General features: G+C 46.3%; 1 protein-coding gene across 3 annotated transcripts in view; it reads right to left on the reverse strand.

Moving 5' to 3' along the window:
• Nucleotides 1–4,819: 4,819 nt before the first annotated feature.
• The window catches only part of LOC142759969 (centromere protein H-like), a 32,676-nt gene continuing 11,466 nt past the window's right edge, over nt 4,820–26,029 (reverse strand). For all 3 annotated transcript variants that reach the window (XM_075862806.1, XM_075862805.1, XM_075862804.1), the window contains 8 exons: nt 19,243–19,298; nt 11,500–11,542; nt 10,927–10,998; nt 10,441–10,497; nt 9,788–9,851; nt 9,654–9,705; nt 6,862–7,019; nt 4,820–5,756 (listed from right to left, as the gene is read on the reverse strand). In XM_075862806.1, coding sequence (XP_075718921.1) covers nt 5,667–5,756; nt 6,862–7,019; nt 9,654–9,705; nt 9,788–9,851; nt 10,441–10,497; nt 10,927–10,998; nt 11,500–11,542; nt 19,243–19,298 — 592 coding nt within the window. In that variant the 3' untranslated portion in view covers nt 4,820–5,666. The remainder of the gene's footprint in view (nt 5,757–6,861; nt 7,020–9,653; nt 9,706–9,787; nt 9,852–10,440; nt 10,498–10,926; nt 10,999–11,499; nt 11,543–19,242; nt 19,299–26,029) is intronic.

Genomic DNA, 26,029 nt, shown 5'->3' on the forward strand with positions numbered 1-26,029 from the left:
TGTTGTGACCCTGAAACTGGACAAACAAGTTTTCTGAGGATCTCAGATCCTGGGTAATCTTTAGGTACTGTACTAGGCATCTTCTTACATCTAGGCAGTTAAACTGTTGTTCCCTCTGATTTTTTTGGGGAATCACAAAAAGAGGGAAGGACAATATCTTGGTCTAAGTGAAAAGGAGAGAGCACTTTAGGAAGGAATTCTGGTAGGGTTTTTAGGATGACTCATCTAGCAGTAGGGTACGTGGAGGAAAGGCAGAGAGGGCCTGAATCTCACTCACTCTACGGGCTGATGTAATGGCTAACAAAAATGTCATTTTGAGTGTCAGCATTTTCAAGGAGATAGTCTATTGGTTCAAAAGGTGGTTTTATCATAGCCTGGAGAACAAGGTTTAAGTCCCAGGGAGGAACTGGGGATCTTATCTGGGGTTTAAGTCTGCAGGCAGCAGTTAGGAATCTCTTGATCCAGGGGTGTTCTGCTAAATTTGAAATTGAAGAAGGAACTTAAAGCAGAAATCTGAACCTTTAGGCCTCATGCACACGACCGTGTTTTTGCGGCCGCAATTCCCCTGAAAATCCACAGGAGAATTGCGGCCCCATTCTTTTCTATGGGGCCGTGCACACGACCGTAGTTTTTGCGGTCCGTGCACGGCCCGGACCGCAGAAAGAACGGGCATGTCTTATTACGATTCTGCGGTCCGGGCTCATTGAAAACAATGGCCGCGGCCATGTGCATGTCCCGCGATCTGCGGGCGGCCTGCGGCTGACAGTCCGCAGCCGGCCGACCCGAAAATCACGGCCGTGCACACGGGAAGGTACCGGGAAAACGGGAAGGTACCCGTGGCTAACAGAAGTCTATGGGCCCGTTATTGCGGGTCGTAATTACGACCCGCAATAATGGGTGTTTTTACGGTCGTGTGCATGAGGCCTAAGGGCTGGTCCATGAGAGACTGCTCCTGTCCCATTGATTTAAAACGTCCCACTGTAGTGGCCTGGATCTGAAGTGAGCCCATAGTACGGCTGGGATGCATGATGTCATGAGGCCCAGGACTGACATAGCTTTCCTGAAAGATGTCGTATCGCTCAGGTAGATCTCTGATATCCTTATCAGGGGACCGATTTTTTCTTCTGGAAGGAAGGACATCTGCTTGGAGGAGTCCAGCAGGGTTCCTAAGAATACACATCTTTTTGGTTTTTTTAAATTTATGTTCCATCCTAATTTTGTTAGTATATCTCGGACTATTTGTATCTGTAGGGTGAAGGTTTGAGATGTTTCTGCAACCAACAGGAAATCGTCGAGATATGGGATCAGGAGAATGTCGTTCATCCTGATGAAAGAGGTCATTTCCGCTATCAGTTTTGAAAATACCCTTGGGGCTTGTGAGATGCCAAAGGGGAGGGCTCTGTATTGTAGGTGAAATACGGACCCGTTGTGTGTCACTGCTACCCTTAGGTATCTTTGATGATGATGACATATGGGTACGTGATAGTAAGCATCCTCTAGGTCTATTGAGGCCATCACACAATCTCGAGAGGAGATTTATAGTTGATGCGATGCTCTCCATGCGGAATGTTTTGTAGGTCAGATAAAGGTTTAATTTTTTTAGATTTATAATGACCCTGTGTTTGCCTCCTGGTTTGTTCACAAGGAAGAGAGGGGAATAAAAGCCCTGACCTGTCTCTATGCCTGGAACTTGGATTAGGACCCCCTTTTTTTTTTTTAATGAGTGACAGAACTTCTATTTCTAGAATCTTTTGTTGGTCTGGGCTCCTTAGGGCCCTTGTGGGAAAAAAATCTGTCTGGGGGAAGAGATCTGAACTCTAGTACGTACCCGGTTTTTATAATTCCTAGAATCCAAGGATTTGCTGAAATCTTTTGCCAATCCTTGAGAAACAGGGAAAGACGACCCCCCCACTGTAGGTCCTGTGGCGTCATTGTTGGTCCCTATTTTTAGGGTCCTTCTGGGGCCTGAAGAGAAAGGACTTATTCTTCCTAGAAAATGTTGAAGGTCTAAAGTCCTGTCCCCTAGGGTTAGGCCTTTTGTTATTAGGCCCTTTGGAACTAAAGGAATCTCTTGTTGGCCTTGCTTGTGCAGGGAACCCTTTCTTACTATCTGATGCTTTTTCCAGCAGGTCATCAAGTGGGGGCCCAAAAAGGTAATCTCCTGAGCAGGGAATAGCACACAGCTTCCCTTTGGATCCAGGTTTTTAGCCAGATAGCTCGTCTAGCAGAATTTGACAGGGCCGCTGATCTGGCGGAAAGGCGTACAGCATCTACTGAGGAGTCTGCCAAGAAATATGCGGCCTTGGGAAGTGTTGTAAGGGAGGCTAAGATCTTATCGCGAGGGGTCTTGTCTTTTAAATGTAAATCCAATTGTGCGAGCCAGATTTTCAGGGATCTAGCCACACAAGTGGCTGCAATGCCTGGTTTAAAAGCCCCCGTAGAGGCTTCCCAGATCCCTTCAAAGGGAAGGGAGTGTTTCCTTGATATCTTGGCTACTGGAGCGTCAAAAGTCTAGGGATGTTGTCCCAGTCCTTGCATGCCTCGTCCTCAAAAGGATACTTCCTTTTGAGAAATTTGGGAATACTTGTCTTCCTATCAGGATTTTTCCATTCTTTTTTAATGAGGTTAGATATGTTTCTATGGATAGGAAAGGTTCTATTCTTCTTAGGTTCTAGGCCTTGAAACATTATGTCCTGGACGGACCGAGGTTCTTTAGGATCATCTATATTCATAGACCTACTCCTAAAAACAGTTAGGGCGACTATGTCCTCAGTTGGGAACAGATTCCTTTCTCCCTCATCCTCACCTGCGGAATAAAAGGAGCTGTACTCCCCTTCTTCACCTGGTTGGGGATCCTCTTCAGCTGAGGAATCAGAATCCATCCGGCTAGAAGAGGTGAAAGGAGGATCTCTTTTCCTCTTAAGGGACCTTAGTGAGTTCCTAACTTCAGCCCTTACAATATCCTTGATACTTGTGGCTAAGTTTGTAGACTCTTCTGAGATGATGTTGTCTAAACATTTCTGACAGAGCCTTTTGTTATAGGATGATGAGTTTCTTTTTACATATCGGCCATTCCTTGTTATGAGCCTTAGGCTGGGTTCACACGAGCATGTTACGTCCGTAATGTACAGAACGTATTTCGGCCGGAAGACCCGGACCGAACACAGTGCAGGGAGCCGGGCTCCTAGCATCATAGTGATGTACGATGCTAGGAGTCCCTTCCTCGCTGCAGGACAACTGTCCCGTACTGTAATCATGATTACAGTACGGGACAGTAGTTCCACGCAGAGGCAGGGACTCCTAGCATCGTACATCACTATGATGCTAGGAGCCCGGCTCCCTGCACTCTGTTCGGTCCGGGTCTTCCGGCCGAAATACGTTCCATACATTACGGACGTAACATGGTCGTGTGAACCCAGCCTTATCCTGTTTTTTCCTATGACAATCCCTGGCCTAAACATATGTACAAGAGAAAGGGAACAGTATTAGGTAAGGAAGAGGGTTTTTTATCTTACCCCATATTCTTGGCGTCCTCAAGTACCGGACTGGAGGACTTGGCATCCGAGCGGTCAGTGCGTCCTGGTGCTTCTCCTGGCGTTTCCATAATGGAGGAAGAAGACTGGAGACCGAAGCTCCTGCTGTTTCTGGCCTAAATAGGCCATGGATTGGCTGGGAGGCCCTCGGCTCTGGACGCTGGAGCGCCTCCTCCCCACGTGGGTCACCGGAACACCGCCCCCTGGAGTGTTGGACGCGTCACCGCCCGGAAGTGACGCGTCCCGGCGACCGGACGTGCCAGTGAGAGCGCCGGAAAGCCGCCAACGCCGAACTAGACCCCGGGAATCTGCTCCCCGCCAGAGGAAGGCCCACAGTGTGGACCTTAAACCACCTCCTTTTGCTGCAGCAGGAGGGAGGCGATGGACCGGGAGAGGAGGGAGTACCTGTACCAGACTCAAGGTTGCTCCCTCCAAAGGAGACTTCTACCTTCCAGAGCACCTCTAGTGGAATAAGGTGAGACCTTGCTAGGGGGTCTGCAACCCCGGGAGAAGTGCTTTTCCTTAGGGCAATCCTACCATCCGGAGGACAGGAAACCTGACTGGGTGTGTGGAGAGGTGTGTCCATTTTTAGATCCTCAGGTTTCCTGTCCAGCGGATGGGACGTCTCTCCAGGGGTGCTGTCATAGGTGAATAGGTAAATCCATATAGGTACGGCAGTCAGCCATAATTTTATAATTTAATTTAACTACGACTGTGTGAAGAGAAGCAGGGTGTTCAGTTACATTTTTCTCGTATAAAGATGTGTGTTATGTGTACTCCGTACAGACTCACTTTAAAGTCCCTGTCAACATTATATTACATTGGTATGCCCCTCTAGTGTGCAGGGGTAACCATCTTATCTCCATTATGGCCCCCAGTTTCTGTGAAATATTTATAAACTATATGACTGTTAGGGTATGTTCACACGGAGGAAATTCCACCTCATTAATTTCAATGGGAGTCAGACGCTTTTTCCTGCTAGGTGATTTTTTTTTAGCTAGCGGGAAAAAGAAGCGTCCTGCACGATCTTTGGGCGGGCTCCCTTCGAACCTCCCATTGATGTCAATGGGTGGGAGGAATCTTTCTGCAGATAGAAGGAATAGTTTCGTGGCGGATTTTACAGCTGGAACGGCCACGCAAAATCTGCTGTGTGAACAGGGCCCAAGTACATTCCCTAAATTCAAGGCAATTTATATTAGATGTGGGGCCCAGCACCACAGATCGCACCCCCCTGCAGTAACCTACACAAATAAAAAAAAATACACAGAAGGTATTCATACCATATAGACATGCAAAAGTAATAATTTATTGCATCAAACATAATAAAGTATACATAGATATATAAAACAGCTGAAATTGCTAGTATATATAGTAGTTTCTATACTTCTCATTTTAAGAGTTCTCAGGACATTTTGTATAGATGGCCTATCCTTAGGATAGGTCATGCATATCAGATTTGAGGAGGTTGTAATCCCCACACCCCCGCCAATCACCTGACTCATGGGGCTGTAATGACCGCTTCATAGTTTACCAGGTTCAGCACTGCACATATCCACAGCAGCTGTGCCTGGGATTGCAGACCGGTCTCATTCCGGACTGAGCTGCAATCCCAGACACAACCGCTACAAATGCGCACGGTGCTGTGCTAGGTAAACATTAAAGAGTACGCAGTGTTAGTCGCCGCGACCACTTTAGTCAGGGGTGCTGGGAGTTGGACCCTGACCCATCTGATATTTATGGCCCATTCTAAGGCTATGCCATTAATATAAAATGCCCAGAGAACTCCATAAATACATTAGTTTTGCAATTTTGTCTAGCCAAAACGTCAGTACCAACTTTGTACTTATTGTTGAAATAATGCTGCCGAATGCATGTCTAGAAGTATGCAACCATTTATGCAAAGTAAACTGTCTTTTTCAAATAAGTTGGGGCAGCTGGTCACAACTTATTCAGGCCAAACGTTTGCCGAAAGTGCACCCTTCTGGCATACGATTGGCATTTAGAAAGTATAAACAATTTTAAACAATTAGTGATTACAAGACTGAAAAAGAAATAAAAAAACAAGTCTAATGAAATCACATTCTCCCACCATGGACTAGGTCAGCTCACTGCTCGGTATGACAACGTAGCTTGTTAAGATAATGGAGGATCCCTCATTTTTAATACCAGAGTCTTTAAATAGGGGTCTTCAGCCCAGTTCAGTTGGGCGCTCATGATGAGTCTCTGTCATGAAAAATCAAAAGCAGAACAAGTTCAGTTCATTACATGCAAGGTGGGACAATTTAAAGGGGTTGTCCGAGCAAGGGGTGCTTTTCATACGGATTACCTATCCACAATTTGCAACAGAAAATTAGTAGCGGAATCTCAAAAAATGCTGGGAAATCGATCACAGAAATCCACGTGCGTTTTTACTGTGGAAACGCTGCCGTTTTTCCGCAGAGGTTTTACTGCGGATTTACTGTTAAAACTTTTTGCTTATAGCAAAGTATATGCGCACCTGCGGATTTTCTGGAAGTTTAGTGTTTCTGCTGCATAAACGCAACAAATCTGTTGCAGAATTTATGCACCCCAATGAAGACAATGGACCCAACATGAGGCATCTCCGCATAGAATCCGCAGCATAAGTTGACATTCTGCAGAACTTAAAGTCGCTCAGCAGTGTGGGCATGATTTTCTAACTCTCATTCTCTATACAGCTACTGTAAATGCTGCACAAATCAGTTGCAGAAATTCCAGTGTTTACGCTACTTGGGAACCCGGGCTAAGGCCATGTAGAGGTTTGTTTTTTTTTGCTGCAGATATAGCCTATAAGGCTGGGTACCCACAGTGCACATTTGCTGCAGATTTTGCATGCGTTTTTAAGTCAAAACCAGGAATGGATATGTGCAAAGGATCAATGTAAATGATAATTTTTTCTTTAGTAAAGACACAGATTTGGCAAAAGAAAGCATAGCCCATGAACAGCTTTTAATCTATATATTCAGTGAGATATGGACAAATTGTACGACTTCATAATGCATCAACTCATTGGGGAAAATATATTATGACTGGCATGTCAAATGCCAATATTAATATATTTGGCTTATTTTGCGCCGACGTAAGAGGTGCACAACTCCTATTATATTTTGCGCATCTTTGGCTGTCCATGCAACAGACATGCAAATCTATGCCTGCTATGAGCAGCTATAACCTACGCCTTTTGTAAAGTGGCAAAAATAAAAAAAAAGTATAAAGTTTAACATTTTTGTGTATCTATGCTAGTTGGCTGATGGTCTCACACATGGGAAGTATACTGTTCAAAGCCATTGTTCATTTACAAATTGTGTACCTGAAAAACCTCTTGAATAACGACAACTTCGTTTCTAACACTTTGCATTGTTTCTCTTCCTTTAACCTGGGTCTTTGTTTCCAGGTCCCTGATTTTACGGTTCATTTCTTCAGCGGATTTTAGTTTTTGGAAAAGTTTTTGCTGCTTTATTCGCGTTTCTAGAATAAAACAAACAAACTTTGCAAGACATTATGAAACATCGTTATCTAGCATACAAAACATAGAAGGATTTGTCAGGGGCGTAGCTAGGGAGGGGCAGGCGGTGCACGTGCCCCGGGTGCAACTTAGAGTAGGGCACCAGCGCCACCTCCTCCTGCACTATAATTGTACCTGTGTCGCAAGGACACAGGTACAATTAGAAGCAATGAATGACCGGGCACGTTCCGTCCCCGGCCATTCAGCGCCTTTCCACGAGTGAAGCGACTTGTACCTTTTGTACCAGTGATGCTTACGTCGATGAAATGCGCTGATTGACAGGGAAAGTCATCCTGTCCAGCCAATCAGCGCCTTTCATAGTCACTGTGTTCAACCCCCAGGAGACCTGCGCAGAAGATAGCAGGTCTCCATGGCTGTAATAAAAGTGTGTGACTTGGTCGACGGGGACGGGGGGACTCGGTCGACGGGGACCGGGGTGGGGGACTCTGTCGACGGGGACCGGGGGGGGGGGACTCGGTCGACGGGGACCGGGGGGGGGGGACTCGGTCGACGGGGACCGGGGGGGGGGACTCGGTCGACGGGGACCGGGGGGGGGGACTCGGTCGACGGGGACCGGGGGGGGGGACTCGGTCGACGGGGACCGGGGGGGGGGGGACTCGGTCGACGGGGACCGGGGGGGGGGGGACTCGGTCGACGGGGACCGGGGGGGGGGGGGGGGACTCGGTCGACGGGGACCGGGGGGGGGACTCGGTCGACGGGGACCGGGGGGGGGACTCGGTCGACGGGGACCGGGGGGGGGACTCGGTCGACGGGGACCGGGGGGGGGGACTCGGTCGACGGGGACCGGGGGGGGGGACTCGGTCGACGGGGACCGGGGGGGGGGACTCGGTCGACGGGGACCGGGGGGGGGGACTCGGTCGACGGGGACCGGGGGGGGGGACTCGGTCGACGGGGACCGGGGGGGGGGACTCGGTCGACGGGGACCGGGGGGGGGGACTCGGTCGACGGGGACCGGGGGGGGGGGACTCGGTCGACGGGGACCGGGGGGGGGTACTCGGTCGACGGGGACCGGGGGGGGGGACTCGGTCGACGGGGACCGGGGGGGGGGACTCGGTCGACGGGGACCGGGGGGGGGGACTCGGTCGACGGGGACCGGGGGGGGGGACTCGGTCGACGGGGACCGGGGGGGGGGGACTCGGTCGACGGGGACCGGGGGGGGGGACTCGGTCGACGGGGACCGGGGGGGGGGGACTCGGTCGACGGGGACCGGGGGGGGGGGACTCGGTCGACGGGGACCGGGGGGGGGGGACTCGGTCGACGGGGACCGGGGGGGGGGACTCGGTCGACGGGGACCGGGGGGGGGGGACTCGGTCTACGGGGACCGGGGGGGGGGGACTCGGTCTACGGGGACCGGGGGGGGGGACTCGGTCTACGGGGACCGGGGGGGGGGACTCGGTCTACGGGGACCGGGGGGGGGGACTCGGTCTACGGGGACCGGGGGGGGGGACTCGGTCTACGGGGACCGGGGGGGGGGACTCGGTCTACGGGGACCGGGGGGGGGGACTCGGTCTACGGGGACCGGGGGGGGGGGACTCGGTCTACGGGGACCGGGGGGGGGGGACTCGGTCTACGGGGACCGGGGGGGGGGACTCGGTCTACGGGGACCGGGGGGGGGGACTCGGTCTACGGGGACCGGGGGGGGGGGACTCGGTCTACGGGGACCGGGGGGGGGGGACTCGGTCTACGGGGACCGGGGGGGGGGGACTCGGTCTACGGGGACCGGGGGGGGGGGACTCGGTCTACGGGGACCGGGGGGGGGGGACTCGGTCTACGGGGACCGGGGGGGGGGGACTCGGTCTACGGGGACCGGGGGGGGGGGACTCGGTCTACGGGGACCGGGGGGGGGGGACTCGGTCTACGGGGACCGGGGGGGGGGACTCGGTCTACGGGGACCGGGGGGGGGGGACTCGGTCTACGGGGACCGGGGGGGGGGACTCGGTCTACGGGGACCGGGGGGGGGACTCGGTCTACGGGGACCGGGGGGGGGACTCGGTCTACGGGGACCGGGGGGGGGACTCGGTCTACGGGGACCGGGGGGGGGACTCGGTCTACGGGGACCGGGGGGGGACTCGGTCTACGGGGACCGGGGGGGGGACTCGGTCTACGGGGACCGGGGGGGGGACTCGGTCTACGGGGACCGGGGGGGGGACTCGGTCTACGGGGACCGGGGGGGGGACTCGGTCTACGGGGACCGGGGGGGGGACTCGGTCTACGGGGACCGGGGGGGGGACTCGGTCTACGGGGACCGGGGGGGGGACTCGGTCTACGGGGACCGGGGGGGGGACTCGGTCTACGGGGACCGGGGGGGGGACTCGGTCTACGGGGACCGGGGGGACTTTATATACTGGGATGGGCTATCTATGGAGCACCATATATAGGGGTGGGCTATGGCTACAGGGGGGCTATATAGTATATAGACCCCCTGTAGATATAGCCCACCCCTGTAGATCTAGCCCACCCCTGTAGTTCTAGCCCACCCCTGTAGTTCTAGCCCACCCCTGTAGTTCTAGCCCACCCCTGTAGTTCTAGCCCACCCCTGTAGATCAATAAATAAAAAAAAATAGCTGAGAATTTACCAATTCTTTTTCGAGCTATGTCAATCAATTGCTCTTCCAACTGCCTGTTGCTCTAAGTTATAACAGAGAGGGAAAAGCCGTTCAGTGTTGACAGTGAAAGAAAACCATTTAAAATTAAACAAATAACTGCTTACCTGTTGTAGCGCTATAATCTGCTTAGAAATATCCATAGAATGATTCATCACTTCCATTATAGGTCTAAAAAGTAAGAAATAGAGGTTATTCATCATTATAAATACCTGTATTTCTATTTAACAATACTAAAAATTCAATTGATTATTTTTTCCGAATATTTTTTTTAATATGCCAGTAGTGAAATGATCTAAGGCTCACATGGAGGAAAATGTACACGGATTTGGAATGTGTAAGTTCTGCCTGTAAATTGCCTCCCATTGTTTTCAATGGAAAACTGCCCCTTTCATACAGAGTGGAATTTTTGGCATGCGCCCTTTGAAACCATGTGACTGAACAAAGAAAAAGTGACATGTGACTTCTTGATACGGTTTCCACATGCAAACAGCGTCTGGTAGCCACAGGCAAATTAGCTCCATTAAATGAGGCTAATCTGTGTACATATATGCAGCAGTTTTCACTGCAAAGTCACAGCAGAAATCTGAGGGTCGACCTCAGATTTATGCTGCGGAGTCTCTGCCAAATAGACCTTGTAATTTTTATACATGAAACTCCTCCGTGTGAACATGGCCTTGACATTCATTACATAGCGTAGTTCTGTATAGCGAGACTCTACCCGTTTAGTATTGATACTGTATAAAATGGTTTCACTTACTGGCGTTGTGTGGCATCCCTCTGCAAGACATTCAGCAAGGCGTTGAAAGTCTGCATCCTAAACAGACATCATATATACTGAGAATTGGCAACAATGATTGGTGCAATTAATGATTTCTGTAGAATCTCACAATCTGAATAAAACTGTTGTGTTCTGCTTTGGGGGAAGAATGGAAAACTATAGGCTAGTCATGCTGCATTAAAACTACAAATTTCTATTCAATGCTACATATGGGTATGTACCAAAAGGGTTGAAGGAATTTATATAAGCACGCACGCACGCCAAATTTGGATCAATTGATCATACAATCCTTTTTCCCCGCAGGAAAACGACCACGTGCAAGTTCCGATTCTAAAGCAAAGTAATCTGCAGAGAAAACATTCATCACAGCAGGAAAAGCAATAGCAGATTTTACAACATGCCCAGTAGAAGTAAACAAGATATTCTAAGCTTCACGCCAAATTTAGAGCCATAGAAACTACTCACCTCATAAGAGCAAGCTCCTTGTTTCTCACAGAACACATTTTATTTTCTAAAGGCACACGAGCAACGCTCAGACTAAGTAAAAGAAGAAGAATGATTTAGCAATGGCTGACCTTCACACAGTGCAACGGTCAGCGGGTTAATGTGAATGGTCTAGGATTTTATATCAACAAGAGCCAAAAACCATTTTGAAATACTGTTAAGAATTTTTCATGAAAGTGGCGATCTAAATTTGCACAAATGAGAACTATATACAGTTAGGTGATGTTTTACCAGAGCATAGGTGGAACTGATCAATAGAGGGTGGTAATTTGCATCAAATTTTGTTGCGGAAATTTCTGCGATGGAAAATCCGTTCCTTTCATCTGAATGGAACTTGCAAAAACAAAAAAAATCATCTTTAACAACCTCATTCAGATGAATGGTATAGATTTTTGGTCGAAGACATTTCTACCAAAAAATCTAGTGTGTGAATCCATCCTTACTGAAGAAATAGATACGATAGAGGGTGCAGAAAACCAAACTACATGCTATTTTTATCCATGGAAACGTTAACATTTAAAAAGAAAAACCTACCTAACATTTAAAGACTCGGTTACATTTTCTTTGGAGAGTTGTCCTAGAAAGAATATGTAAATATGATTAATAGCGATACAACACTACTGTTTATAGATACAGATAAAAATGGTCCATAACAAAAGTGTACTTTACATTAAAAAACAAAAGCAGAATATTGCATGTTTTCAGAAACCTGGCAAATTGGATGATTTTCGCAAAGAAATAAGTCTAAGGTTACGTTTTAATGCAGTTTTTGGCAGTTTATTTTAGCTAAACAGAGTGGACAAGAAAGAAAGGAGGTGCATTGGTCTTATTTATACCTTTCCTTCTATTTAGATCAGGGGCGTAGCTAAAGGCTCATGCAAAGATTCTTCTTAGGCCCACCTCCCAAACTTCTAACGGCCGACGACCTGCAGCTTTCAGCTACATCGCTGGGTCTCCTAAGTGACCCAACGAAGCAGCACTAGCCAACAGGGGCGTCACTATGGTCTTGAAACGTCAGGGGAAATAGCCCCAATACATATACCCCCCCAAAAAAATGTGTGTGCATGTATGTGTATATATATATATATATATATATATATATATATATATGAGACAGCATATCTATAGCACTAAGACCCTATAGCTATGGATAGGATTAGATAGTGGCTCAGCAGACAGTATCACACATGATAGGATTAGATACAGTGCCTCAGCAGAAGAGTATCACACACGATAGGATTAGATATAGGACCCAGCTCGCTGACATTGCGGCTCCAGCGCTGGACCCAGGAAAGGTAAGAATAATAATTGTTTTGCTTTTTTTTTTATGTTTTACGAATTATTTTTTGGGGTTTGTTTTTTTACAGGTTCGATTGTTGGACTACATCGGATTCGAGGACTACTTCGACGACGGCTTTTTTTTAAATTCTCTATAAAATAGATAACGAGGGTTGTATGTGGGACTTTTATTTCAATAAAATATTTTATCTATGTCTTTGTATTTTTCTAAACTTTATTACTACCACCTTAGTAATGACCGCTGGCTGATTGACAACATCCATTACTAAGGCGAGACTTAGGGCTCATTCAGACGAACGTGATATACGTCCGTGCAGCGCGTGTGATTTTCACGTGCCTCGCACGGACCTATGTTAGTCTATGGGGCCGTGCAGACTGTCCGTGAGTTTCACGACATGTCCGATATTTGTGCGTTGTTCGCGCATCACGCACCCATTGAAGTCAATGGGTGCGTGAAAATCACGCGCCGCACACGGAATCACTTCCGTGTGACACGCGTGATTCGCGCAACAGCAGAAAAAACTATGAATGAAACCAGAAAAGCACCACATGCTGTTTACAAACCGTGTCATAATGATGGCGGCTGCGCAAACATCGCGCAGCCATGCATCATACGCGGCTGACACACGGAGCTGTTAAGTACCTTTTACGCGCGCAAAACACAGCGTTTTTTGCCCGCGCAAGATGCACACACTCGTGTAAATCCGGCCTTAATGTTAGACATGGAGAGGCTAACACTAACCCCCATTATTACCGCGGTACCCACCGCCACCAGGATGGGAAGGGTCAGCCTAATAGCAGCCTGCGGCCACCCCAGTGCCAGACCATCACTACAGATGGTCCGGTACTGGATTGTACCCGGCTCTTCCCGGCACCCCTAGTGGAGGTGGGTACCGGGATAATAACGGGGGTTAGTGTTAGCCTCTGCACTGGCTAACACTAAGCCCCGCCTTAGTAATGGACGCTGTCAATCAGTCAGCAACTATTAATAAGGTAGTAGTAATAAAGTTTTAAAAAAAAATAGGACATAGAAAAAATATTTTATTGAAATAAAAAAAAAAAAAAAAAACCACCATTTTATTGATAATAAAAAAACAAACAGTCAGACGTAGTCCTCGAATCAGACGTAGTCCAACAACCGAACCTTTAAAAAAACAAACAAAAAAAAAACAACACACACTAAATAAAACATTAGTAAGGGCCTGTTCACATCACGTCGGAGGTTTCCATCGGGTAACCCCTTAACGGAACGGCAAACTGAAACCTCAGCTTCAGTTCCCCCACCGTTGATCTCCATGTTAACGGAAACGTTGCTAAAGATTTCCGTTTGTCACCGTTGTGACAGGGTTCCGTTGTTTTGACGGAATCAATAGCGCAGACGGAATGGTGAGGGAAATGGAAGGGGAGGTTTCAGTTTGCCGTTCCGTTGAGGGGTTACTCTACAAACCTCAGACGGAACCACTCAACGGAAGGGCAACGCTGATGTGAACACAGCCTAACACATATGGTAGGCTTAGATACAGGGCCCAGGTGCACGTGTGATACTGTTAGTTGGACCCTGAATCTAAGCCTAAGGTAGGCTTAGATACAGGGTCCAGCAGACAGTGATCTTATACAGTATAAGATTACTGTCTGTTGGGGCCCTGTATCTAAGCCTAACACACGGTAGGCTTAAAAGCGGTTATCCAGTCCCTAAACATTGATGGCCTATCCTATCAATAACTCATGGGTCAGGGTCCGACTCCCAGGACCCCCGCCAATCAGCTGTTTTGAAGGAGGCGCCGTGCTCGTAGGAGCGCAGTTTCCCCTTCATTTCTCTTACTTGCTCACACTGAATCGCTGACACGTCCATGTCGGCGATTCAGTGTGAGAAAGTCACCGACATGAAGGGGACATGAAGGGGAAGCAGTGCTCATAAGAGCTCTGCACCCCCTTCAAAACAGCTGTTTGGCGGGGGTCCCGGGAGTCAGACCCCGACCCATCAGCTCCAGACAGTAATATTAACACACAGACATGGGGGCCCCTGTATCACATAGGCCCCAGTTACTATAGTAACTTTTCATTGATGTGGTGCGGGGGGCAATTGCGACTGCTGCGACTCTTATAGTTACTCCACGGATTTGGATCCACTTCTTGCTTTGGCCAAAAACGGAGACAAAAACTGAATTAAAATTGGTGTGTGTGGTTCTAGCCTAAAGGTGCTTTTACACGGGCAGATTTTTGCCCGGTAAACCAGCACTGATCAGCATGATTGACGGTCATTTGCTCCATTTAAAAACAGATCAATGATAGGAATGTTTGGAAATAAGTGATCTTTAATACGATCGTTCGTCCTCAAACATGTAGATACTGGTCAGCACCACATCCCGTTTACACGGGGAGACGTACTGCCTACAAACCTAAATTTTTTGGGTAGCATAAAAGATCCCATCACCCAACAAACGAGCATTTGCAAAAGGCAATGATCAGGAAGAAGTTTTGTTGTAAACGCTCATTTGCCCGATCATTGACCTAAAAGAGCCTTTAGCCAAAAGCACCTTGTCTGTAAGATTCATAAACCTATTTAGCTAATCACTCCAATGACAATGTAATGAAAAGACAGAGCGTTTACTAAAATCAATCTAAAACGTCCTCCAAATGAGCGGCAGATAAGAATTGTCAATAATTTGAATATTGAAATAACAATTTTATATGAAACGTTCCCATATAATCCAGCACAATTCCAGTAATCTGTAATGTATTTCTGTAACAGAAATGCCTAACGAAAACCGTTAACCAAACCCAACAACCTCCCCCATTGCTGATCTTCATATACTGTAGTAGACAATTCAGACACCATTTTATAGTTACAATATAGAATGAACCGCTTTCCATCAGCGCTGCATTTTCACATCCAATGGAAAGTGCCTCTGAATCTGCGGGTGCCCCGATGCGAAATGGATCTTGGGCTCCCTCTGAGTGGGGTGGACCTAACTAATCAGCTCGGTCAGCCCCTTAGATTCCACAATCAATAGCAACTGCAGTCTCTAAGGCTATGTTCACACGGGGTCTTTTGCCGAGTTTTTTGACGCGGAAACCGCGTCGCAAAACTCGGCAGAAACGGCCCGAGAACGCCTCCCATTGATTTCAATGGGAGGCGTCGGCGTCTTTTTCCCGCGAGCAGTAAAACTGCCTCGCGGGAAAAAGAAGCGACATGCCCTATCTTCGGGCGCTTCCGCGTCCGACCTCCCATTGACTTCAATGGGAGGCAGGAGAAAGCGTGTTTTATGCCCGCGGCGCTCAATGGCCGCGGGCGAAAAACGGCGCGATAATTGCTATTCACACGGAGTATTTTGGGGGAGGAATATCTGCCTCAAAATTCAGTTTGGAGCTTTGAGGCAGATATTCCTCCCCCAAAATACTCCGTGTGAACATAGCCTAAGGAGTTTGAGAGGCTCCTTCTGTCAGTCTAAAGACCACGCAAAGCGATAGCAGGATGCCAATGACTTTCCATTGTATGGCAGGTAAGCAACAACAATAAAAAAAAAAAAAATATTTTGCAAAAAAAAAGTCCTCATACTGCTAGGTTGTTGGAAGCCCTTTCAAAGTTATGGTTCTTAGAATGTAAATTAACAAAAAGGGCACTAAAAAAAAGTATGAAAATCCAGAATCCACTGGGCGGACCTTGCCGCACTCAGCCAGTTGTGCAAAACAGCTGGCACAACTCTAGGATGCGTGTGTAGGAATATTCTCCGCCCTCCAATCGGATGGTTGCTGCTCCGCCTGCAGACCTCAATCCTAAGATCTTTAACGATGTAACACCAAGCAAAAAGAAAATGCAGGATCCACTGAGCACCACCAGAATGAGAAAGACTTGAGCGAATACTAAAAGATGATTTAATGACCATACTCATTTCAAGGTCGGTCCGACCTCTTCCTCAGGTACATACAAATCTTCAAACTGTTCAGTTTGTGAACATTTGTATGTATCTGAGGAAGAGGTCGCACCGACCTTGAAATGAGTTGTATGGTCATTCAATCATCTTTTAGTATTCGCTCAAATTTCATTCTGCTGTCGCCCAGTGGATCCTGCATTTTCCTTTTGCTTGGGGTCCCAGAAAGTGGCACCCAAAAAATTATCTTTCTTCCACAAAACATTCAGCAAGAGTAGTAAAACAGAAATATAAATAAATTGTACCAACTCAGAATAAAGTTAACATTTTAAATGGTCCATGGTGTAAACAAAAAAAACTGCAAAAAAACAATGGTGGAATTCCTGGGGTTCCTCCCCTACGAACTCCCCCAATAAAGAAAAAGTAATCCAAATATTTTATGTATCTTTAAATGGTACCAATAAAAACTACTACTCGTCTCGCAAAAAACAAGCCCTCATACAGCTTAGTCAAGGGAAAAAACAAAACCAAATGTGTTGAGTACCTTGTAAATCCATTCCCTTCCTTGTACTGATCCGCACTAACAGCCTGTGTTACAGCCCAGACCTGCTGGTTTAGGAGCTGATAATCTCCCTGCATTCTTTACTAATTCAGTGATTGGGGGAGATTCATGAAAAACTATCTAACGGCAAAACAGTCTTTGGTACCCATAGAAACCAATCATAGTGCAGCTCTGTTTGCTTATAGTGCTCTCGAAAAATGAAAGCTGCACTGTGATTGGTAGCTATGAATCTCCCCACTGTCTGCACAAAACCTTTAGGCCCTGTTCAGAGTTTTATTTACAAATTTTTTGACTCGGAAACCGCGTCAAAAAACGGCCAAAAATGCCTCCCATTGATTTCAATGGGAGGCGGACTTTTTTTTTTACCGCTCGCGGTAAAAACCCTCACGTTAAAAAGACAACTCATGCCCTATCTTCGTGTGTTTACGCCTCTGACCTCCCATTGACATCAATGGGAGGCAGAGAAAGCGTATTTCGCTGTGTTTTTGCCTGTAGCACTCAATGGGTGCGAGCGAAAAATGGAATTTTGAGGCAGAATTTTCCTCCTGCAAAAAACTCAGACTAAGTCTTTACACCAGATAAAGGCTCTAGACTAAATTACAGGTTGTAACTTAGTGCAAGATCATTAAAGCGGACCAGTCAGGTATTTTTTCTGCCTTGTCTGAGGGCAGAAAGAAGTATTGACAGACAGGCTGATTTGAGCGGTCTGTCACTTATTCGTTAATGTTAAGCGGTTATTGGGTATTTAGAACTTTTGGGCCTTTTACAGCGGCCAATTATCAGGCAAATGAGCCTTCACGTGAACACTCTTTCCCGATCATTGCCCTGTGTAAACAGGGTAATGATCAGCCGATGAGCAAGCAAGTGTATGGTCATCGGTTGATTGTGTAGTCTTTGCTGCAAGAAATATTATTGTCGGAAGCACATCTCGCCGTTGTGAACAGGGAGATGTGCTGCCGTCCCCATACAAAACTCGTTGAGAAAGGAGCAAACGAGCGCTGATCAACAAGGTATCTCGTTGATCGGCACTCATTTAGATGGCCCATGTCGGGCGGTGTAAGAGGACCCTTATACTTGCAGCACAGTAAGGGTGCAGTCACATGTGTTCGATTCTGTTGCAGAAATTTCTGCGACTGAATCTGTTCCATTCATCTGAATGCATGCACCTTCTGCAAAAACAGCCCCACTCCGATAACTGGTATAAAATCTGCCGCGTGTGAACCCCACCCTTATAGGGAGAAAAGTGTCAATCAGCTGCTGGGGAGAACATGACTATATAAATATACTAGCCCACGCTGTAAGTATAAATTCTAAATATTCAATAACTGCTTAAAGAGGCTTTGTCACCATTTTATAAGTGCCCTATCTCCTACCTAATCCGATAGGCGCTGTAACTATAAGTGTTTTTTTTTTTAAAAATCAATCTTTTTTGTGAAAATATGAACAATTTTAGACTTCTGCTAATTAGTTCTTAATAACCAACTGGGCATTTTTTTAAAACTTTTTACCAAGTGGCCGTTGTAAAGAGAAGTGTAAGGCCACATTCACAAGAACGTGTTTTTGCAGCCGCAATTCCCCCGAAAATCCACGGGAGAATTGCAGCCCCATTCATTTCTATGGGGCCATGCACACGACCGTAGTTTTTGCGGTCTTTGCACGGCCTGGGAACCCGCACCGCAGAAAGAACGGGCACGTCCTATTACGGCCGTCTTCTGCGGTCCGGGCTCATTGAAAACAATGACGGTGGCCATGTGCATGTCCTACGATTTGCGGGCGGCCCGCGGCTGACAGTCCGCAGCCGGCCGACCCGAAAATCACGGCCGTGCACATGGCTACGGTCGTGTGCATGAGGCCTATGATGCTGACAAATCAGCGTCATACACTTCTCTTCATTCCAGCCCAGCTTGTTTCACTGCACAGCATGATCTTGCGAGATCATGCTGTGATGGGACTTCCTACCACAGGTACTTCACCAAAACTATGGAAGTCAACAGACATCGCCCCCAGTCGTGCCAGGACGTTTATCAGAATCTGCAGCGGCTGGAGGCGGTCTGTTCAGTCTTCCATGGCTCCTATGAAGAACCTGCGCGAGGAAGTCCCGTCAAAGCGTGATCTCGCGAGAACACGCTGTGCAGTGAAACAAGTTGAGCATAAATGGAGAGAAGTGTATGACGCTGATTGGTCAGCGTCATACGCTTCTCTTTACAACGCCCACTTGGTCATTAAGAACTAATTAGCATAAATCGAAAATTGTTCATAACTTGCTCAAAAGTGATTGTTTTTCAAAATAAAAACCACTTATCTACATTACAGCGCCGATCAGATTATGTAGGAGATAGGGCACTTATAATGCGGTGACAGAGCCTCTTTAACATTAACTAATAAGTGACAAGGTGAAACCAGCGTCTCATTTTTTTATGCTGCCCTCAGACAGGGAAGCATAAATATCTGACCGATCCACTTTCATCACATGAATTTACAAGGTTAAAAAAAAAAAAAAAGAGCAAAGCTGTACATTTTATGCAAAACTTGGTTAATACAAACTTGTATGAATATCAGTTTTCATATCCATCAGCTGCTGTTCAATTTGCCTTCCTAGCCTGCAGAAAACAAACATGGATGAATGTCTACATATACCATAAACACTTATGCATAGCATGATGGACTGGATGCTATTGCCACACAGCAGCACAATTTCTTTGAGACACCTATTAAAGCAGGGATCTCAAACCCAGCCAGGTAAATGGGCCGCACATAGACAAAAAGTCAAGTTGACGGGCCGCATTACCTTTAAATTTGATACAAAATTATTGTTAATCAATTCATTTTTTGAACTACTAAAATACTAGATTAGATACTGTAGATCGCGCCATTGGGACTCCCTCTAGGGGTGGAATCCCGAGACAGAGCATAGGCCGGGGATTCTGCTCCTAGAGGGAACCCCTGATGTCCCTGTCTATATATTGAGAATAAATATTGGGATGCACTCCTCAATTTGTTGGTGTGGTGCTAGTAGGGTAGGGACGAAAATCCCACGATATATGGAAAGATAACCCCAGCACTCGTAAAAGTACAAAGGAGATCAAGATGCAAAATATATTTTTAGGTTTTATTGCAACTACAACAAAAATGGTGGTATTGTGGTAATGACCGACTTGATAGGACGTTTCGGCCGACCCACGGCATTTGTCACTGTCGCTGATTGTAAGTGTCACTGGTATGGGATGTCCGCCGGATCTGCCCTGTGTGTCAGATCCGGCGGACATCCCATACCAGTAAATAATACAAGAAAAAACACACGGCGCCACATAGCGTAAGTAAGCCCAAAATAGTGGTCAAACTATGACAGGTGTAGGCTTACCACAAGAAGTAAGATCAGTCACGTAGGATAGTAAGTGCTGCAGCCGAAATCCCAGACGGTCACACCAATGGGTCTCCGTATAGAAATGATTGCACAGGAAAAAACGGGATATGAACGGCGCTGCTACTCAAGAATGATGCTTGGAAAGGTTATAATGATATGATCTTTTATTCAATAGGCTACGCGTTTCAATGCCGCACCGGCATCTTCCTCAGGCCATATAACCTTTCCAAGCATCATTCTTGAGTAGCAGCGCCGTTCATATCCCGTTTTTTCCTGTGCAATCATCCCATACCAGTGACACTTACAATCAGCGACAGTGACAAAGGCCGTGGGTCGGCCGTAACATCCTATCAAGTCGCTCATTACCACAATACCACCATTTTTGTTGTAGTTGCAATAAAACCTAAAAATATATTTTGCATCTTTATCTCCTTTGTACTTTTGTGAATGCTGGGGTTATCTTTCCAAACTGTCCATATATGGGCAGTGATGCCAAGGGCTACTCTTGGAGTGGAATCCCCTGCCAGAGCATCGGCAACAGGGATTCCGCTCCAGGAGTAGCCACTGATGTCACTGTCCATATATGGACACAGACGTCAAGGGCTAACCCAGGCACAGCGCTTAAAGTAGTGCTGTGCCCGGGGAGTCCTGGGTGACTGGAGGAGCTCCCTCTGCTTCTCTGCTCGGAACTAATGCTGAAGCAGGGAACGGACGCTTCCTTGCTTCAGCTTTGGGTTCAACTGTACCTGTGTCCTGAGAACGCAGATACAGTTGACAGCGGGACATATCCACGGCCACCCGGGACACCGCCCAGAATCCGGGACAGTCCCGCTGAACCGGGATGGTTGGGAGGTATGGCCCGGGGGGGGGGGGTGGGTACGTAGCACTATCTACAGGTTGGGGGTGTGTGGGGCAGTAGCTACAGGGGCGGTTGCACTATCTACAAGGGGCTGTGTGGCCATTGCTCACCTACCACAAACGTACTGCGTTCCTTCATGACGTCGTGAAGGAGCACCCACGCATTCCTCTTACGGCCTGTTCTCTCCTCTCCTGAGGGAGCTACGGTACCCCGCGGGCCACAAATGGCAGCCTCAGGGTCGGTGTGTTTAAGACCCCTGTATTAAAAGGTACAATTCCCTAATAGAGATTTATGAGCGATCACAAAATAAAACAGGGAAAATCTAAATTCCCTGTTGTATACGAGACGTAATAGTTTGTACAACATCACATTAAAAAAAGTTTTGCAACAACTTGAACTCAGAGGTAGATACCAGAGTAATCAGTCTAGACAATCCCCTGTGAACCAAATATTGCAGCCGGATAAGAAAGATTTGTGCTGGGGTATTTAGCTCTAAGGCTTCGCTTAAATATCCATTCGGGCTCGATTCTGAAATCAATGGTGCTGGAAACCTATGGTTTCAGTTTGTGACAGTCCGGGCTCTATTCTGACAGAAACCTCAGACGGAACGTCAGAATAGAGCCCGAACGGATATGTGAATGAAGCCAGTGGTCTGTGGTCTTTCAACCTCTGAATGTAAACAAAAAAAAATTAAAAATAAAAATTCCTATTCACTGACTGCAAACAGACTGAAACAACATGTATTACAAAGTTGTATAGCTTCATTACACAATGACTAAGCTGCAGTTCTATAAAACCAGAAACCACTTAACACAATTTATAGGGTGGACCTTCACTTGAAAGGAACAAAAAAAATATAGCACTTTACCATGATCTGTACCATGTTGCAATACAAATTTTGTAGAGAAAACCAAAAATAAAATTGCCTATAGCCTAGGTTACACTTTATTTCATTTTTTTTAAATTTTAGCCCAAATCAGAACTCCGGCTGCGTTCACCTCGGCAGTTTCGAGTTCCGTTCTGCTAGGTCATAGTAGAGAAATAACGAGAATACCAGAAGCTTGGGATCTGATGCATGACTGAAACCAACAGCGCCCAACGGAACCTATTAAAGTTGATCGGTTCAATTGGACGCCGTTGGTTTCCGTAATGCGTCAAACCACAGAATTTCCATAATTTTGCTGGACAAAATAACACGGCATGCTGCGCTATGTTGTCTGGCAAAAAGAGAACCTGTGACGGAGGTTCCTAACAACCTCCGAAACAGATACGAACAAGGCCTAAAGTATTCAGGGAGGACAGATTTATGGGTCTATTTTTTGGGATTCATTATAGTTTTCAAAAAACTGCTAACAAGAACAGCATCAAAGTGTGAACTAGGGACTACTGGTTTCCGAGGAGGCAATTTTGTGTCCGTTCCCCCTCCAATGTTAGTTTAGCAAAAAACCGGGAAAAAAAGAGGCGAAGGTCACGTAAAACAGGCGCTTTTTTAAGTCTCCGATTCTGATGAATAGCGGGAAGTCCTGGTGTTTGGTCAGTAATAAGGGCACAAAAGACACCCATATTACACCCGCATTACTGCTGTGTAAAAGACATTAATCCCTTCCTGCTGCAGCCACTTTTGAAATTCCTGACAGAGGCTCATTCTTCAAATCTGACAAGTCTCACTTTATGTGGTAATAACTTCGGAATGCTTTTACCTATCCAAGCGATTCTGAGATTGTTTTCTCGTGACACATTGGACTTTACTGGTAGAATTTATCCAATACATTCAGTGTTTAATTGTGAAAAACACCAACATTTTGCAAATTAAATGCCCGTTCTTTCTGCGGTCCGGGCTCCCGGGCCGTGCACGGACCGCAAGAACTACGGTCGTGTGCACGGCCCCATAGAAAAGAATGGGGCCGCAATTCTCCCGTGGATTTTCGGGGGAATTGCGGCCGCAAAAACACGGTCGTGTGCATGAGGCCTTAATCCTTTTTTTCTTTAGCACAGAAGGTTTTACCAGAGAAACGCAACTCTATTTATTGCCCAGATTCCGCAGTTTAGAAATATCCCACATGTGGCCCTAGTGTGGTAATGAAACCAAAAACCAAAGCCATAGTCTAAAAAAAATAAAAATAACTAACATACACAAAAGACGTATAAAATGATAAAAACAAGGTGTGGTAGAGCAGTGGAGGACACAGCAGGTAACAATATCCACAGAAAATACAAAAGAGGCTACAAATGGAAGGCATAAATATGCATGTGGACAATATAAGATAAAGGAGTATAATGCGGGTAAACAGTAAATACCGACACTCCTCCAATTCAGTCATTTGAAAAAATGACAATACATATCAAATCCATATTAGGAAAGAGTAGTATTAGTCCAAGATTTATAAACATAGCGCTATAGGATATAAGCATTACAGACCTGAATTGTTTATGCTGCAGACAAGCCTCCTGCCGTGTCCTCTCACCGCACATTTGTCAATCCTTCTTCAGGGAGGATTGAATTGGAGAAGTTTCAGCATTATACTCCTTTATCTTATATTGTCCACATGCATATTTATGCCTTCCATTTGTAGCCTCTTTTGTATTTTCTGTGGATATGGTTACCTGCTGTGTCCTCCACTGCTCTACCACACCTTGTTTTTATCATTTTTTTTAATGTCTTTTGTGTATATGTAGCATGTTTACAGTTGTGGTCAACTGTTTTTTTCCCAATATGGAATAATAAAGTAATTTTCGTACTGTTTGTTATTATTTTTTTTAGACTATGGCTTTGGTTTTTGGTTTCAGAATTGATTAGTGCCTGTTTTTTCCGGTGAATTTAGTTAGTATATTAGGGTACGTACAAGGGATGTCACGATACTAGAATTTGGACTTCGATGCCGATACTTCGTGTAGTATTGCGATTTCGATACCAAAACTATATATTGCCAACAGTAATAAAAAAAGAAAAGTTCTTCCATTTTCTGATGTGAGGTGCGTGGTGTGATGATGAATTTAACCTCCATGTGCCTCATATTAATAACCCCATCATGTTTCTCAGTCATAATGGGTTAATGCGTGAGGTAGATGATGGGGTTAATTACTATTAATGTGAGGCACATGGAGGTTAAATTCATCACACCTCGTGCCTTACATTAATAAGTGAAAGAAGTTTTGTTTTTTTTGTTTTTTTACAGCACACATCATAAATGACGCAAAAAAATTGTTGTGCAGGTTATTACGGCCACGCCAATACCGAATATGTGTATGTTTCACGTTTTGAGACTTATTTTAATGTTTATTGTAAAAATAGGTGTATGTGTATTTTTTTAAACTTAATATTACTTTATTTTTAAACTTGAATGTACTGCCATATATCAGATATATGCCGGTACATTAGCCTGTGTACGTATAGTACACAGGCAGTTGTTAGGACATACCTCAGTGTGCCCTAACAGGAAATATGGTAAGACAGCCCTGGGGTCCATCAATAGACCTTGGGCTGTCTGGCCATATATGGTATGTCCCTCTATCACATGAATTCCGTGACGCGATCCAGAGGCATTCCCCCTTCTCATTTTCGACTGAATGCTGCGGTGGTGGTCAGCTTTGATCGCAGCATTCAGGGGAATAGCGGCGGCGATTAGGTTTCTCTGATCTCTGCCGTTATAGAGCGGGGCTGCGGTTGTGTAATAAAGTCATTCTGCACGCGGTCAGCCTGAGGTGATGCGGCCCGCACTGCACTAATGAGCGGCGGCACAGGCACTGAGGACAGAACATGGGGGTGTTTTGTAGTGCGCCCGCCATGTTCTGTCTTCAGTGCCGCCGCTCATTAGTGCAGCGCTGGCCGCATCACATCATCCTGACGGCGCGCGCACTTGTCAGGACTCAGGGGCCGGGCAATGACTGTATTACAGAGCAGCAGCCCCGCTCTCATACATTCATGTGTTACTATACGGAGCTGTGTGGCCGCACAGCTTAGTATCTAAATACATGAAATAACGGTATCGAACAGTTTGGGGATGCACAGTATCGAAACAGTATCAGAGTTTCGATGCATCTTGCATCCCTAGTACGTACCTTCATATCTTTATAGGTTGTCTAGTGTGGTAATGGACTGAAACACAGGCCTCAGAAGCAAAGGAACACCTAGAGGATTTCGGGGCCTCCTTTTTATTAGATTATATTTTAGGCACCATGTCAGATTTGTAGAGGTCTTGTGATACCAAAACAAAGGAAATCCCCCCCAAAAAAAAACATTTTGGAAACTACACCCCACTAGGTATCCAGGGGTGTAGTGAGCATTTTGACCCCAGGTGTTTAATAGAGGTTATAATTTTTTTATTTTCATGTTTAAATTCTATTTTTTTCCAATAAGATGTTTTAGCTAAAAACAAAAAACAATTTCCACGAGAAATAAATAAAAAGCTCCCCACATTTGTAAAGCAATTTCTCCAGAGTACCTAAACACCCCATATGTGGTCATAATTGGCTGTTTGGGTACACGGCAGGGCTTAGAGGAGAGGGAGCGCCATTTGATTTTTGGAGTACAGGTTTTGCTGGATTTGTTTCTCGGCACCATGTCGCATTTGCAAAGCCCCTAAGGTACCAGTCCAGTGGAAAATCCCCAAAAGTGACTCCATTTAGGAAACCACACCCATTGAGGAATTAATCTAGGGGTGAAGTGAGTATTTTGACCCCACAGATGTTTCATAGTTTTTATTAGAATTGTGCAGTGAAAAAAAAAAATTCTCAATAGGATGTAGCTTTAGCTCAAAATTTCTCAACAAATAAAAAAAGAAAAACGCAAGATTTGTTTAGCAATTTCTCCTGAGTACGGCAATAGCCCATATGTGGTAAATTAAATTTGGACACTGCAGGGCCGAAAGAAGGGAAGGAGCGCCATTTGGCTTTTGGAGTGCAGATTTTGCTGGATTGGTTTCTGGGCGCTATGTCGCATTTGCAAAGCCCCTGTGGTACAAAAACAGTGGAAACCCCCCAGTAGTGGCCTCATTTTGTAAACTAGCATGTTAACCCTGCACGTGTATTCCAGAAATTAGTGTCCACTTGATTTTGAAGAGTGAAAATGTCAATATGTGGTGCCCAGCTGGTGCCACCTTGAAAAGACC

The sequence above is a fragment of the Rhinoderma darwinii genome, chromosome 4 (assembly GCF_050947455.1).
Source record: "Rhinoderma darwinii isolate aRhiDar2 chromosome 4, aRhiDar2.hap1, whole genome shotgun sequence".
Taxonomy (NCBI): Eukaryota; Metazoa; Chordata; class Amphibia; order Anura; family Rhinodermatidae; genus Rhinoderma; species Rhinoderma darwinii.